The sequence below is a fragment of the Podarcis pityusensis genome, assembly GCF_964106645.2.
Source record: "Podarcis pityusensis genome assembly, chromosome: 2".
Classification (NCBI taxonomy): domain Eukaryota; kingdom Metazoa; phylum Chordata; class Lepidosauria; order Squamata; family Lacertidae; genus Podarcis; species Podarcis pityusensis.
The window spans coordinates 90,457,158-90,471,848 of record NC_138029.1 but is presented as its reverse complement, the minus strand read 5'-3'; the positions used below and the strand labels follow the sequence as shown (position 1 = coordinate 90,471,848).

General features: G+C 43.4%; 1 protein-coding gene across 3 annotated transcripts in view; it reads right to left on the bottom strand.

The window, feature by feature from the left end:
- SRGAP3 (SLIT-ROBO Rho GTPase activating protein 3) overlaps positions 1 to 10,317 on the bottom strand; it is a 187,295-nt gene extending 176,978 nt beyond the window's left edge. The window contains exon 1 of one of the 3 annotated variants that reach the window (XM_080995652.1): positions 9,391 to 10,317. In XM_080995652.1, coding sequence (XP_080851778.1) covers positions 9,391 to 9,457 — 67 coding nt within the window. In that variant the 5' untranslated portion in view covers positions 9,458 to 10,317. The remainder of the gene's footprint in view (positions 1 to 9,390) is intronic. The other 2 variants (XM_080995650.1, XM_080995651.1) reach the window with 2 other exon arrangements.
- Between the last annotated feature and the right edge of the window lie 4,374 nt (positions 10,318 to 14,691).

Below are 14,691 nucleotides of genomic sequence, written 5' to 3'. Positions count from 1 at the left end.
TTAGAGATACAATCTGGTACAGTCAAAAAGACACCATAACACCACTCACACTGGCTTTCAAAGAGCTTTTGGCTAAAGCAGTAATTTGAAACAAGGGCTGGGAAGTATAATGCAGTGTGTGTGTGTGTGTGTGTGTGTGTGTGTGTGTGTGTTACCAATTTTAGACCATGGGGTTGGAAGGCTGCCATCACTGCTGTCAGAACTTCAAAAGGCAAGAGGGCTGTTAACTAAAGGTTTTTCAACCCCTTTCCTGAATGTTCAAGATTGCAAGGAGAAGGCTTTTCCCCAAAAAACTAACTGCCTTGAAAAATATGTTCATATTTATATCCCACCTATCGATCTGTTATGAACTACAGCAGCCAGCAGAAGAAATACAGAACCACAACTGGCCTAAACTGTTCCAACTGCAGCACAGAACGCCACCTATGAACCAGATGGTTTGAGTCCCAGACTTGAGCTGGCATTTGTAGGATTTACTAGAGATTATAATGCTGTCATGTTTTGGCAAAATTATTATTTTTAGTTTAGGCCTTCAGAGGAAAGAAACCATACAGAAAACACAGAAAAGAGAACTGCTGCCATTACAACACTGCTGCTGTCCAAAGATGCTGTCCAACTTGGCACCCCATATCATGTCCATTATTTAATATCTGACCTCATTTTATTCTAGGCCTAGTTCTGTCTTATCACACCTCGGCCTACAGCCCCTGCTCCATTCCATTCCACTGTTTCCAGCTGGCTGAAGCCAAAACTAGTAGGACTGAAACATTTGAAATTAATATGAGTCTAACAGATTGCAAAACAGTATTTAGGGGACACTTTCCCCATAGATTCTAATAAACTTTTAAAAAATTGCTTCATAACTGACAGAAGTACTTATTTTCAAAATCACAAACTGCAAGTGCCGCCTTTAAAGATATCTCACCTTCTTTCACATACAGAAATGACCATTCTAATGTTGGTCTACATCTGTAAGTCATCTTTAAAAAAAAAAAAAAAAAGGCTTCTTGCTTCAGAACCAAGTTATGTAGCCACATTCAGGAGTAAATGTAAAACCTAGGAAGCTGCCTTATATTGAGTCAGACCATTGGTCCATCTTGCCCAGTATTGTCTACACTGACCAAGCCCACAAAAACAACAACTGAGAAGCAGATGAGGTTGCCTGGACAAGAGGAACGCACCAGGGTTGGATGGGGTGCCCATGTTGCTCTCTGCCTGGAAGCTGCTTCAAGGACCCCTTTCCATCCCAACACCTTTTCCTGCTGGAGATCCTGGCAGATTTCCTTCTGCTGGCAAAGCAGGTGCTCTAGTGTTGAGCCAAGGGGACGCTCCAGGTGTTGCACGAAGACTCCAACGCCTGATAGGTGATTTTTGCGCCCTCACCCATGGGCCTACACTGCAAGCGAGGGCCAGTTTTGCCTGCCCCTGGGTATGCCTCTGCTGGTCAACCAATTGCAATTCCTTCAATCAGGTGACAATTCCAGGCTTTACAAAGAACTACACATTAAGAAGATGGCAGGAACCCTCAGTGCAAATGTCACATCCATTTTGGGGTGGCCTGATCTTGCAGGGGAAGGCAAGTGAACAAGCAATGCCACTTATGCTTTCAGCCACCACCACTCAGCCCCCATTAATCCTAAATTTCAGCCTCTATTGGCTCTGGTTCTTCGAGTTCTTGACCCATGGCTCCCATTTGGCTCATGTTCCCAGCCTCATACTCCAGTGCTTTCCCAACTTCTTCAATTTAATAGTGGCTCGCCGCCAATCAGCAATTGTAAGGGCAACCTCAACCCTGCCATCTCCAAATTAAGCTTCTTTCTCTGAGCTCCCAGTAGCTGACCTGGTAAAGCACCTTGCAATTTTAGATGCACAGACCATTCCTGGCCCTCAGCATTAAGTTATCATTAGCTTATACATTTCATTAATGCAACATATATCATCTTGTGTTGATGCAAAGAGGTAAATAAGCGCAAAGCATGCCCTTTTCAGGAAGGAACAATTAAAAGCTTTCCTTTCCAGGTCTTCGTTTTCGATGCTGGATTGCTCACTGCCTGGAATAATCAGCTACTCTGTAATTTGGTGCAGAGTTTTATAACACCATGATCAAAAGCCATTACACAAACAATCCTCCCCAAACTATTTCTTTGACAATTTCCAGGCGCCGTTACATTTCACTTCATCTTAAAAGCCACCTTGTGAGCATTAGGAACAGAGCAATTAGCTATTTTATGCTTACAGGCTTAGAATCACACAGCAGGTGAGAATCTGATCATCTACTAATCTAGTCCACTGGACTGAGGCTGGTTCCCTTCTGCGTTAATCTACATCCACCTCCATGCAAGAAAGGTTACATCCGCATCATGCATCTAAAGCACTCTTATACCACTTGAATGATTGTGGCACACAAACACACACACACACACACACACACACACACACACACACCAAGAATCTTAGGAACTGTAGTTTGTTCAGGGTGCTGACCTTACAGAGCTATAACTCCCAGCACCCTTAAACAACGATGATTTCGCCATCCAATGGCATGGATTTATAAGATGGACACAAGACCTGATGACAACAACAAAGACACCACAGACAAATGGTGAAATCTGGAAAGACTTGTTAGGATGGAAAAACAATTGTGAATATACATATTCTACACACAAGCTTATTATCATGCAATGGGAAATGCATGCAGCCTATATTTTTGTACCTTGACTATTTTTTGTTAGTGTTAGACTTGTTTGCATGAAAAACTTAAATAACTTGGTTTTAAAAATAAACAAACACGAACTACAGTTTCCAGGATTTTTATGACTGTTAAAAGTGCCATTAGAATAATTAAAATGTATGGTATAGCTGTAACCAAAACTGAATGTCACCCACACAACAACAACAACAACAACAACAACAACAACAACAAAGAATGGGTGTGTGGGCAAACAAGGCACCTTGTGATAGAGGCACGTGTACAGTTTAACGAAGTTTAGACTATAGCTAGTTTAGACTATTTGCATCCTGACATCTTCAAGGGAAGTTTCTCTCACCCCAACCATATTATGAAGGACCGAATTCAAACAGCAGACTATGCTACGTGGATTCTCTGCTCTTGATCTACATCAGTAGCAGCCAGGACTGAAGAAACCCATTGAATCCTCATGGTCTCAATTCATGCAGCAAGTTCTGCTTTATGACATAGCTAGAACAATGCACAATTGCCACAGGGTGCCAATCCCCATTGCAAAAATAATGATCAGCACAGTAACAGCAGCTGTGAACTGAAATCACCCATCGTCACAGCTTAAAGGTTCCCTCACATGTATGTGCAACAGACACTACTTTCCCAAAGTACAAGACTGGAGAGCATGTTGACACTAAGGAACCATTGCTCCATGTTATAAATTCCTAGAACAACTTCATGCAGAAATTTGTCTTTACCTAGTACAAACCACAATATACTTTGCCCAGCTCATACCACAGCATGCAGTAAGCTCACACACACCCATGCAGGGTCATAAGACACAATGACATGTAGGTAATACACCAATATCTGCACATGCCTTCCATGTGACCGTTTTGTAACATGTAAAACAACCTGTACTTATCCCAAACTATGAGCCACCTATTTAGGAGTTAATTGGCAGTTGTTTCGATACTAGCATACCTTTCCTAGAATTCAGTCCAAGGCAACTATCCATAAATGCTGTGCAAGTGCTTGTTGAATGTCTGGAAGCAGTACTAGCTTGGCTGAGAGCCAATAATCTGAAGCTGAATCTCAGTAAGATAGAGATGCTGTGGATGGTGGTTCTCATGTCCCGGAATTAGGTAGTCATCCTGTTCTGGAGAGGATTGCACTCCTTCTGAAAGATCAGCCTGGAATTCCAGCCTGTGTTTCACTTTGTCACTATACCCAGGTGGCCTCAGTGGCAAGGAGTCCCTATTCCTTGAAATGATTCACTCAATCAATCATTTTAATTGAGCATGGTTTTGGCTTTGGAAAGGCAGCATACAAAGTGGACAAACCACATATTAAAAACTACATTACTGCAAACACAGAAAAGCAGACATAAACAAAAAGCAAGACATCAAAAAGCAAACAATCAAACTGAACCACTTCTACACAAACCTTAAAATCCAAAATAAATATACAAAAAATGAACAGCAACAACCTCCCCCAACAAAAATCCCCAACCAATACCTCAGTCCAAAATTCTCTTCAACAGCCTCAGCTTTTGCAGCTGCAGTCAGTCAGGGCTCTGCCCTCCCAGGCCAGGGGGGAAATGGCCTGCAAGGCACAGAGCAGGTATTCCAGGACTCACAGCCTGGTCACCATGATCCACACTCTTTATGGAGCTTTACAGTGCCCCCACACTGACAAATTTTAAAATGGACTTTGAAATCCACCTCCAACTGCTTTTAACTGACATTTTAATGTTCTGTATTCAATGGCTGCCTTGAAAAAAATAATGCCCTTGTTTATACTGAAACTGATATTTAATGATATAAACAATTTTCTGCTGCTATCATAATATTTTCAGATGGCAGTTTTATGGATTACAATATTTCATAGTGAAATGTTATCTTAAAATGTTGTGAGTCAGCTTGGGAGGGTTAACTCTGAAAGTGGCTTGTAAATAAGTAAATTATCACCTGCCTTCCCCCTACCTCCAGCCACTAGTCACAATGAAACCAAAGGCCACAAAACAGTAGAAGGCACATGTAGAATTCAGCCCCTCTCAGCAAGCCTCCCCCCAAAGCATATCACCTGTACTGCCCATTACCCTAGGATGAACAGCTGGACGTGGCAGATTCTACTAACACTACAAAAATAAAGCAAAGTTATTCACAAACCAACAGCAGCCACAATAGGGAATCCAAGTGCTACAGGTGACGGCATCTAGTTAACATTTTCTCACACTTGTCAGAAACCTTCTCCTTCCAGACAAGCAACTTAAGATACAGAAGCCCCTTTTTCTCACATTCCAAAAGCATGTAAAATCTTTGGGACCTGCCACAAAATACTTCAGCTGTTCCACAGCCCCTCCCACCTTCACATCCTGCTTGTGGGCTTTCCAGAGACATCTCGTTGACCACTGTTGGAAACCACTGTTGGAAACGGTTGGATCATTGATCTAATCTTGCAGGCATCTTCTTATGTTCAGTTCAAGAATTAAATACTCTGCCAAGTCAGCTCTCTTAGCAAAATGCTTGGGCTTTCTTGTCATCTGAACGCCGGCTCAGATACCAAAGACGAGAGACACACTAAGTAAATAAAAAGACCCAGTGCAATAACCCAACAGCAGAAATGCATTCTTTTATCTGGGAGAGGAAATAAGAAAGAGAAGTCTTGGATGATCAAAATGAGTGAACATCGGAAAGACTTTTGGAGCAGTCCATAGCAATAAAAGGTTGAAGGATAAGGGATGAGGCCACATTCTGTGAACCATATTACAGACCCACTGGTATATAGAGCAGGAGATGTCCAAAACTTGCCATGGGTGATAGCAAATGCTGTATAACGTAGGACAGGTATAGCTCAACTGTGGTCCTCTAGACGTTGCTGGACTACAGCACCCATCATCCCAGCCCACTGGCTGGGACTCCTAACAACTTCTGAGGTTAGCCACCTCTGATTTAGGACAACTTACTGCAGGAACTGAAGCCCTCACATCAGGCCCACCAGCAAAATGCCATCCATGTAGATCATGTGATCCTGACTCAAGTAGCAAGTTGCCATCACAGTTAGCAAGTCCTGCCTCATGTACCCTGGGAACACCACTGTTAAGCACTCCCCTCTGGTTGCCAACTGGCTCGTCTTCAACTGGGAGTGGCTATTTAGATCAAGAGCCAGCTTTACGGCAGAGCACCAGCCCCGAGTTAGTATGCACTGCAACTATTTAAATCCAGGGCACGATAATATGAAAATTGCCCAAATTATACACAAACGGCTGACAATTAGCATACAGCAGCATGTGTTGTGACAGTTGCATCACTGTTCAAAGCGAAGCACTTAAGACCGAAAATGCCGAATACAACAAACAGATACACGAGACCAAAGATCAATTCCCAGTCCCAAAAATACCCCTTTTCAGAAGGTCTGACAATGATCCAAGAAGCAGTAGGGATGGGGAGCCTTAGGGCCAGGGGAGAAACAAGACCCTCCAGATCTCTCCGTTCCTAGAATGATAGAGTTGGAAGGGATCCCAAGGGTCATCTAATCCAACCTCATGCAACGCAGGAATTCATTCAGCTCTCAGGATTCTACCCAAGCCATACCGCCTGCCCCCCCAGCCTTCCCTAGGCTGTCTCCATGCCCTCAAGTCATGGATGTAGCCAAGAGGGGACAGTGAGGGGCAGCTGCCAACCCCCCATCAAGTAAATCAATACAAAAGAACTACCGTATTTTTCTGTGTATAGGTTTTTTCATCAAAAAATTAGGTTTAAAATTGGAGCTCGTCTTATACAAGGGTAATGTTGAGGGGTGTTTTCTTAATTTGGAGTCCCCCAAAATAGGGGGTGTCTTATACATGGGAGCATCTTATACACAGAAAAATACGGTAACTGAGGTGCCCCCCCCCCAAAAAAAAACATAAAACCTGACACCCCTCCAACATAATTCCTGGCTACCCTCATGCCTTGAGTACTTTGGCAGGCTAGGATGTGCCCTTTAACTCTGATAACACTTTGGTTGCCTGAGTAGAGACATGGGGGCGAGGTATAGACACGTCTGACTGTTGCATGGCTGGGAGCCGGAAAGGTAATAATCACCTCTGCTGCTCCTCCTCCTTCTGCCTCTGACCACGCCCCTGGCTGGCATAGAGAGTTGGGGTGGAAAAGGTTCCCCTCTCCTGCTTAAAAGCATCTGGGAGATGATGGGGTGGAACTCACCTTGAAGGTGACTCAACCAGTCTTAATTCTGCTGCTCAAAAGAGTTCCCAGGTTTTAATTCAGTGCTTCAATTAATATTGTGCTTAGTGTGTGCATTCTGATTATTTTTATTCAGAAGCTTTCCAAGTGTGCTCTGGAAAGAGGAAATAAATCTGAAAGCATTTCTTCTCAATATAAAATTTAACTGTATTTAACAGAGGAAAGACCAGATCCCCATAGCTATCCCTAGTCTTAAAGCTATGTAGCCCTTTTAGAACTCTCTCTGTCTCTCTCTCTCTCTCTCTCTCACTCTCTCTCTCTCTCACACACACACACACACACACAGAGGAAGGAACACTGCAAGCTACTCAACTACTAACAATGAAATAACCGCTGACTAAAACACAACATTATGGCAACAGCAGCAGATTAAGAAGTTTCCTGTAGGAACTACTACAGGATATCCAAGAACAATTATATGGGATAATATGTTCTCTTTCATTTTAATCTGTCAGATCTTGCCTCTATTGAAGTTAATGGGAAAATTTCCACCAACATGCAAGAGTTCCCAGATTTCATCCTGTCTATTTTGGCAAGGGATATCAAACTGCAGCCCTAGAGACTCAAATATCTGTAAAATGGTCTAGTCTAATGCCAACCTTCCCATCACAGACGGTGATACCCAATGTTAATCGGAGTATGGATCTGCTGTGTTAGAGCCACTGAAATCAATACGCTTAAGTCATTTGATTGGGTGGGTCTATTTCATGTGTGACTTAGCTGGATAACATCCAAAACTATTTGTTACAAGGACTGTGGTGCTTACACAGATAGTCTTCTCTTGGTTTTACTTTGGTACCTCCATGCCTATAGGTGTCATATGATTTTATTTACGGATTTTTAAAAAAACATTTTAGTTTTATTTTATTATGTGAACATATACTGCATGAAACTAATATTTTCAAAGGCCACCCAATGACCATTTACTGAAGGATGGGCTAGAACGAAAAACGTAATCGACACGCACCACCTTGAAAGTTGTTTTCTAGTACTTTATTAAGTCCTTACACACACACTCAATATAATGTAGGCTTCCAAAAAAAACAAAACAAAATCGAACTACTTGATAAATAGCATACATATCATCTTATGACATTATGTCACAATCATAGGAGGAGCACCAATGGTTGGTGCAGATGGTAGAGCTCACCATTAACTTTGCCATCAAACCCCCCCACCCCAAATCTTTTGCTGGCACTACTCACCATTCAGCACTGAACATGCACATGCAAAGCTAACCAGACTACTTGCCCTTTCAGCATCAGTCCATCAGTAATCCATGGATTAGCAAAACAGACGTAAACACTGCTACTTCATGTCATGTCAGTCCCATAGTAAACACTACAATGTGTGGGGTGAAGTCCGCACCATGTTTCACGTTTATACTGCTAATGGGCTTTGATTTTATCAATGAATGAGAAGGAAGAGAGTTCTGTTTTTCTAAATGCTTGATAAAAACCAAGAATGCAATGTGGTGCGTGGGTTTTATGTTGCACTTCGGGGTGTTGCTTAATGGACAAGAGGAGAGAGATGAGGCTGTGGCAGAAAACAACAGGCCGGATCCCACCAGATTAGAGCCAAACCTTCATCCAAGGGTGTGTCATCCATAGGTACTGGTGTGGAAGCAGAAGAGATACCCAAGCTTCCTTCCTCCCTGTGCAGTGCCTCCAGCACCGGTCAGCTGAGATTGCTTGTCCTCAGCCCTACCCATTCCCCTGGGTTGTGTAACCTAAGAGCTAAGGAAGGCAACGAAAGGGGGGGGGTTGCTCTGTGTAGTTTTTTAAAAATAAATAAAAGATAGGCTTAAGACACAGGCATATGAAGAAATGCAGACCCTTTCGTCTTAAATGCTATTTGACGTGGTGGAAAAGGCACCACATCAAGAAGCATCATTCTACATATGGGAGATATACACACACACACACATATATAAATCGACGCCTACATACTCCATCTATGCAAATGCAAATCTAGCCAGCCACATACATATCGGTTATATACAGATGGGTGACCCCGCCTACACCGAAATGGGGCTTTAATCGAAGGACGGCACCATTTATCAAGCGATTTCGCGAGAAGGCTCCAGACCTCGCCGTGGTGAAGATTTTTTTACTTTTTTTTTGTTTTTTAAGTGAGGCTCTTACTCTGAACCGAGACTGTTAAAAAGCCACCATTCACACAACTGCAATGCAGCTTTTACTACCCCCACCGCGATTCCCACCCCCCAACCGCACGACCTCTGCCGTCCACAAAAGCGAGCCATCGGCAGCCAGGGCTTGCTCGGACAACGCAAGGGCTTTCACAATAAGATTAGCGGTGCATAATAAGATTTATAACAATGAAAATGGGAGGGTGGCAGGAGAGAAAGGAGGAGGGGAGGGAGACTGGGGGAGGGGAGGAAAAGGAACCGGGTGAAAGTGAGTGAGAGAGAGAAAGAAAGAGAGAGGTACAGCTTCCACTCACCTTTTACTTGAGTTTCATATTCTGCTATGATCTCTTTGTCTTTCTTGAACTTTGCTTGAGATGACATCTTCGGGAAGATCTACCAAGATCCCAAGGATTTATTTTTTTCCCACCCTCCTCTCCTCTTATCTTTTCTTTTAGGAGGAGCAGAAAGTCTCTCCCTCGGCTTGGTCTGCTCCGCCGGATCAGCTTTGCAGCCTTCTCCGTTTCTCACTTTGCTGCAAAGACAACACAGCTTCTCTTCTTCGCTCCCTTCCCCGGCATTTGCCTTCCGCGACCGGCGATCAAGCAGCAGCAGCAGCTTCAGAGGAGAAGAGGAAGAAGAAGAACCTGGCAGATTCAATAATCTACAGCTATTGCCCTTGTACTAACAAGAGGAGTGAATGAAGCGCCGGGGGTGCGGGTGGGGGGAGAGAGGGAGGAGGACGAGGGTGTGTCACCTGCACCCAAGTAGCCTTCAAAGAGACGTTCTGTGTTGGAGAGGACGATTGAAAAAAGAAAGAGAAGGCGGCGATCCAATAAATCAATCAATAAATAAATACACAGCCAAGCCCTGGAAGCAGCTGAGGGGAGGGGAGGGGCAGATCAGAGAAGAAAAAGCAGCAGCAGCAGCACACGCAAAGGTTCCTCCTTCCTTAGCATGCAGGCAAACCCAGAGCAAGGAGGAGCGGCGTGAAAAGCTCTCTGGCTGTAATCCAAGGGAAGGTCAGGTTGCAAAAGGGGATCGCATCCCCGCCTCCGCCTCGACCCACAGACATACACTCCCCCCCTTTCCAAGCAGGCTCGAGGCTCCCGATGCCGAACGGGGAAGGTGACAGGCGGCGAGGGGTGGGGATGGGGGGGAGCAAGCGCCCGAAGTTAGTTTGGCTGCTGCGAATGCATTGGCTCCGCTCTGCGGCGCCGGTGCACGGAGCTGCTTTTGACTGCGGGCTTGAATTAAGTTCGCTCCACGTCACGCACAGGCAAGGCCCCGCCTCCCGCATTTTGTAACAACGGGCACTTTGCAGCCTGCAGGGCGCTTCGGCTCACTGCAAGGGGCAAGGAAATCGGCAGCAGCCCCGCCAGCAAAGCAAAACAAACAAACAAAAACGTGCAGGGGGGGGGAGATCTGCGGGAGCAGTCCTGTCTCACAGCAGCGCCTGGCTTCCTCTCCTGCGGAAATAAAAGATTTGGAGAGACGGGTAAACTCGAGGCAAATTGAGTCTAGAATGATTTACATTTTAAGGAATTGCCTTGATCTCACTATTTGACAGGATTATTTTTTTTAGCACCGAGCAACGTAACAGTTTCCAAGTTAGCTTCGTGCAAAGTTTAGGGCGAGAGGAGGGAGGGCGAAATCAAATTCTGTGTTGCTTTGCCCTATAGGTGGTTCCAGGTAGGAAGCTGAGATCGCAAGCAGTCGTCAGCTTTTCCGGGTGCACGCTTGGCACGTTAGCTTCCACACTGCTTGCTGCGGGCGGTTCTTGGCATTTTTTGTCCAGCCCCTCCATCACTCCTTTCCCCGCCCTTTTCCCTATTCTGGCAATGGGTGCCCACTATTGGCGCTGTAAGTTATAGACAATGCAGCAGATCCACAGTGCGGACGTGGGCATGCTTGCCGAGAAGTAAGCCCTGCGAAGTTTAGTGCGACTTCCTTATTTCCTGTGTTACCTGACCAATCTGGTGCCAGAGGGTATCGAAGAAATGCCTGATTTTGCTGAGCGAGGGGCTGCTGGGCCTTTGGCGTACCTCAGCTGGATGGATCTGGCCTGTGAACCACAAGTTTACCACCCCTGGTAAATAGGCTAAAGAATGCAAAAAGGGTCGTGCTGGATCTAACCAAAGACCCATTTGATCCCACAGGAAGCCCACAAGCAGAATTGCTGTCTTACAGTTTAATCCTCAAAGTAAGCACCAGTGAATACAGTGCCACTTACCTCCATGTGAATAAGATTGCAGCCTTGCTTGCTATACCCATACAGTGGTACCTCAGGTTAAGTACTTAATTCGTTCTGGAGGTCCATTCTTAACCTGAAACTGTTCTTAACCTGAAGCACCACTTTAGCTAATGGGGCCTCCTGCTGCCGCCGCGCTGCCAGAGCACGATTTCTGTTATCATCCTGAATCAAAGTTCTTAACCTGAGGTACTATTTCTGGGTTAGCAGAGTCTGTAACCTGAAGCGTATGTAACCCAAGGTACCACTGTATTACACACAGAAAACTGAAGTTAAGAAACAGTGGGTGCTTCCAGACTATTGATATTATGGGGTGGGATTCAGTCACATACTGGTAAAGAATGAGGTTTTCAATTATACTGGATTAGGAGGTCTTGCACAGCAAAACCACTTCCCCAACAGGCTTTTGGTAATAAAGTGATGGGGAAACACACTGGAAAATGGGGGAATAACACTTGTTCGGACCCAATGTAATCTAGTCTCCCCTCAAATAAATCAGGAAGAATGCTCATTAAGCAGGTCATCTGGAAGCACCCAGTGAATTACTGCAGGCCATATAATGAGTCCAAGGAAGAAGTGTCATTTGAACCCAGATACAAGGGCAACCCTCTCTCCACTGGGACTACACGCTTTCAGAAATTAATCTTATGTGCGACTCTTGTGCTTCCACAATGATACACAGAAGCGAATCTCACTGTGTTTGATGGAATTTACTCCCTGCATAGGATTGCAGCCATGAGGACCTTTGCACACACACCATACATTTAAAGTGCATTCACACTCCAAATGATCCTGGGTACAGTGGTACCTCGGGTTACGAACAGTCCTGCTTACGAACGCTTCAGGTTACGAACTCCACAAACCCGGAAGTAGGTGTCCCGGGTTGCAAACTTTGCCCCGGGATACGAACGCAATCCGTTTTTGGGGCCGCGGGAGGCCTATGTAGGGAAGGTGCGCCTTGGGTTAAGAACAGTTCAGGTTAAGAACAGACTTCCAGAACAAATTAAGTTCATAACCCGAGGTACCACTGTATTGTAGTTCACCCCTCAAACAGCTACAATTCCCAGGTCTCTTTAAAAACCACAGTTATAGAATCATAGAATCATAGAATCATAGAGTTGGAAGAGACCACAAGGGCCATCGAGTCCAACCCCCTGCCAAGCAGGAAACACCATCAGAGCACTCCTGACATATGGTTGTCAAGCCTCTGCTTAAAGACCTCCAAAGAAGGAGACTCCACCACACTCCTTGGCAGCAAATTCCACTGTCGAACAGCTCTTACTGTCAGGAAGTTCTTCCTAATGTTTAGGTGGAATCTTCTTTCTTGTAGTTTGGATCCATTGCTCCGTGTCCGCTTCTCTGGAGCAGCAGAAAACAACCTTTCTCCCTCCTCTATGTGACATCCTTTTATATATTTGAACATGGCTATCATATCACCCCTTAACCTCCTCTTCTCCAGGCTAAACATGCCCAGCTCTCTTAGCCGTTCCTCATAAGGCATCGTTTCCAGGCCTTTGACCATTTTGGTTGCCCTCCTCTGGACACGTTCCAGTTTGTCAATGTCCTTCTTGAACTGTGGTGCCCAGAACTGGACACAGTACTCCAGGTGAGGTCTGACCAGAGCAGAATACAGTTCCCAGGATTCTTTGGGAGAAGTCATGTGCTTTAAATGTGCCTTAAATGTACAGCTGTTTAGTTCTTCCAACCACCCCAGGGCAATTTATTTCTGCACTATTACGACTTACACTTATTTATGCTGTCAGGATAAGTGAAATCATTTTAAGACACTTTAAATTCAAAAGTGCAATGGAAATTCTGAATAATTATTAAAGATTTAAAAATATTAAGCAAACAGTGAAGCACATATGAATGATCACTTGATTTTAAAGGAAAACCTATGCACACTTAACTCTTTTGGATGGTATCCAACATGTGAAATGTATTCCAGGAAGGCAGACAGGCATACATGCATTTATAACCTATCTATTGCTACTGTGTTTGTTTGCATTTGTGGTCATTTTGAATTACAATGCCATCTTCCTCCTTCCACCTCCATCCTCACTATAATGTATGCTGAATATTTAATTACTACAAAGAGCAGGAAAGTGATGTTGCTTCATAAAAACTAAGCCAGACATGGAAAATCATAGACTCTGAATATAATAACCAAATGTGTACAGGTGAAAGAGTCTGATCACATAATGCAATCTACTCTGGAGTAATGTATTCTGTGTCTTCATATGTTTAATAGGAAAAGTTAATTACATTTCTTAATTAAAATAACAAAAAGGGGATAATAAAACATCACCCACCACAAACGTCGTAATGAATGTGTGCCCATTACTGCCCATGTCCAAAGCCCACCCTTTTAAAAACATACTGAAGGTATCTACAACTGTGGTGACTGCACAACCCTTCTGTTTCTCTTAGAAGTATTTATGCAGCCTGATAAAAGATGGAAGGACCACAGCGAACATACAGGGTCACAATGATAGGAAAACAGTGCTGTGTGGATGCACTGTATCAAGTGAAGGAAGTGTGGCAATCCCACATTTAACACCTAGTGTGGAAGCACCCTTAATGTTGGGTGAACTTCAAATCAACTCAGCAGTTATGAGCTTTCATGGTGAGTGTCCAGAGGGGAAAATATATTCTTTTATTTGAAGTATTTTTTACCCTACTCTTTAAAAAAAAAAAGGCTTCCAGAGCAGTCTACAATAATATTAAAAAGTTGCTTTTCCCAGCTTACAACAGAATACAAATCTAATCTATTTTTGAGGGTGATGGTATGCTGAAGCCTTTTGCTTCTTTTGCAGGGGCAGGAGTCATCCCTCTCACCAGATCGTCCCTGCCTGTGGCTGGTGAGGGTTGGGTTCTTTATTTTTATTTTTTTAATGATATTTATTGAAAATTTTAAAATTACAAAAGAGAATAAAAAAGAAAAAAAAGAGAAAGAAAAAACAAAGAAAAGACAAACCACAGTCAAACAATACAAATTAATAAAAATCAAAATCAAAAAATAACACGACACAATTAAAAAACAAAAATATACCACAAACATTTAAAAACAAATCCAATATTCTCATATCTTTAACTGTCATTACCTTCTTTCTTTGACCTCCTCCTCCTCTCTTTTTTTGTATCCTGATTATTAATTGTCATAGCAAATCCTTTCCATATTTCATAATATTCTGTCATTACTTTACCTTAATCTATTTTAATCTTATCTTACTATGAAAACCTTAAAACTTAAAACTTAAATCTTATTTTTACCAATTTCTCATAACCATAATATTCTTACATAATTCTTTAAACATTTTTGCTAAAGCCAAATAATTTCATTCCAACATTTTTCTAACATTCATCA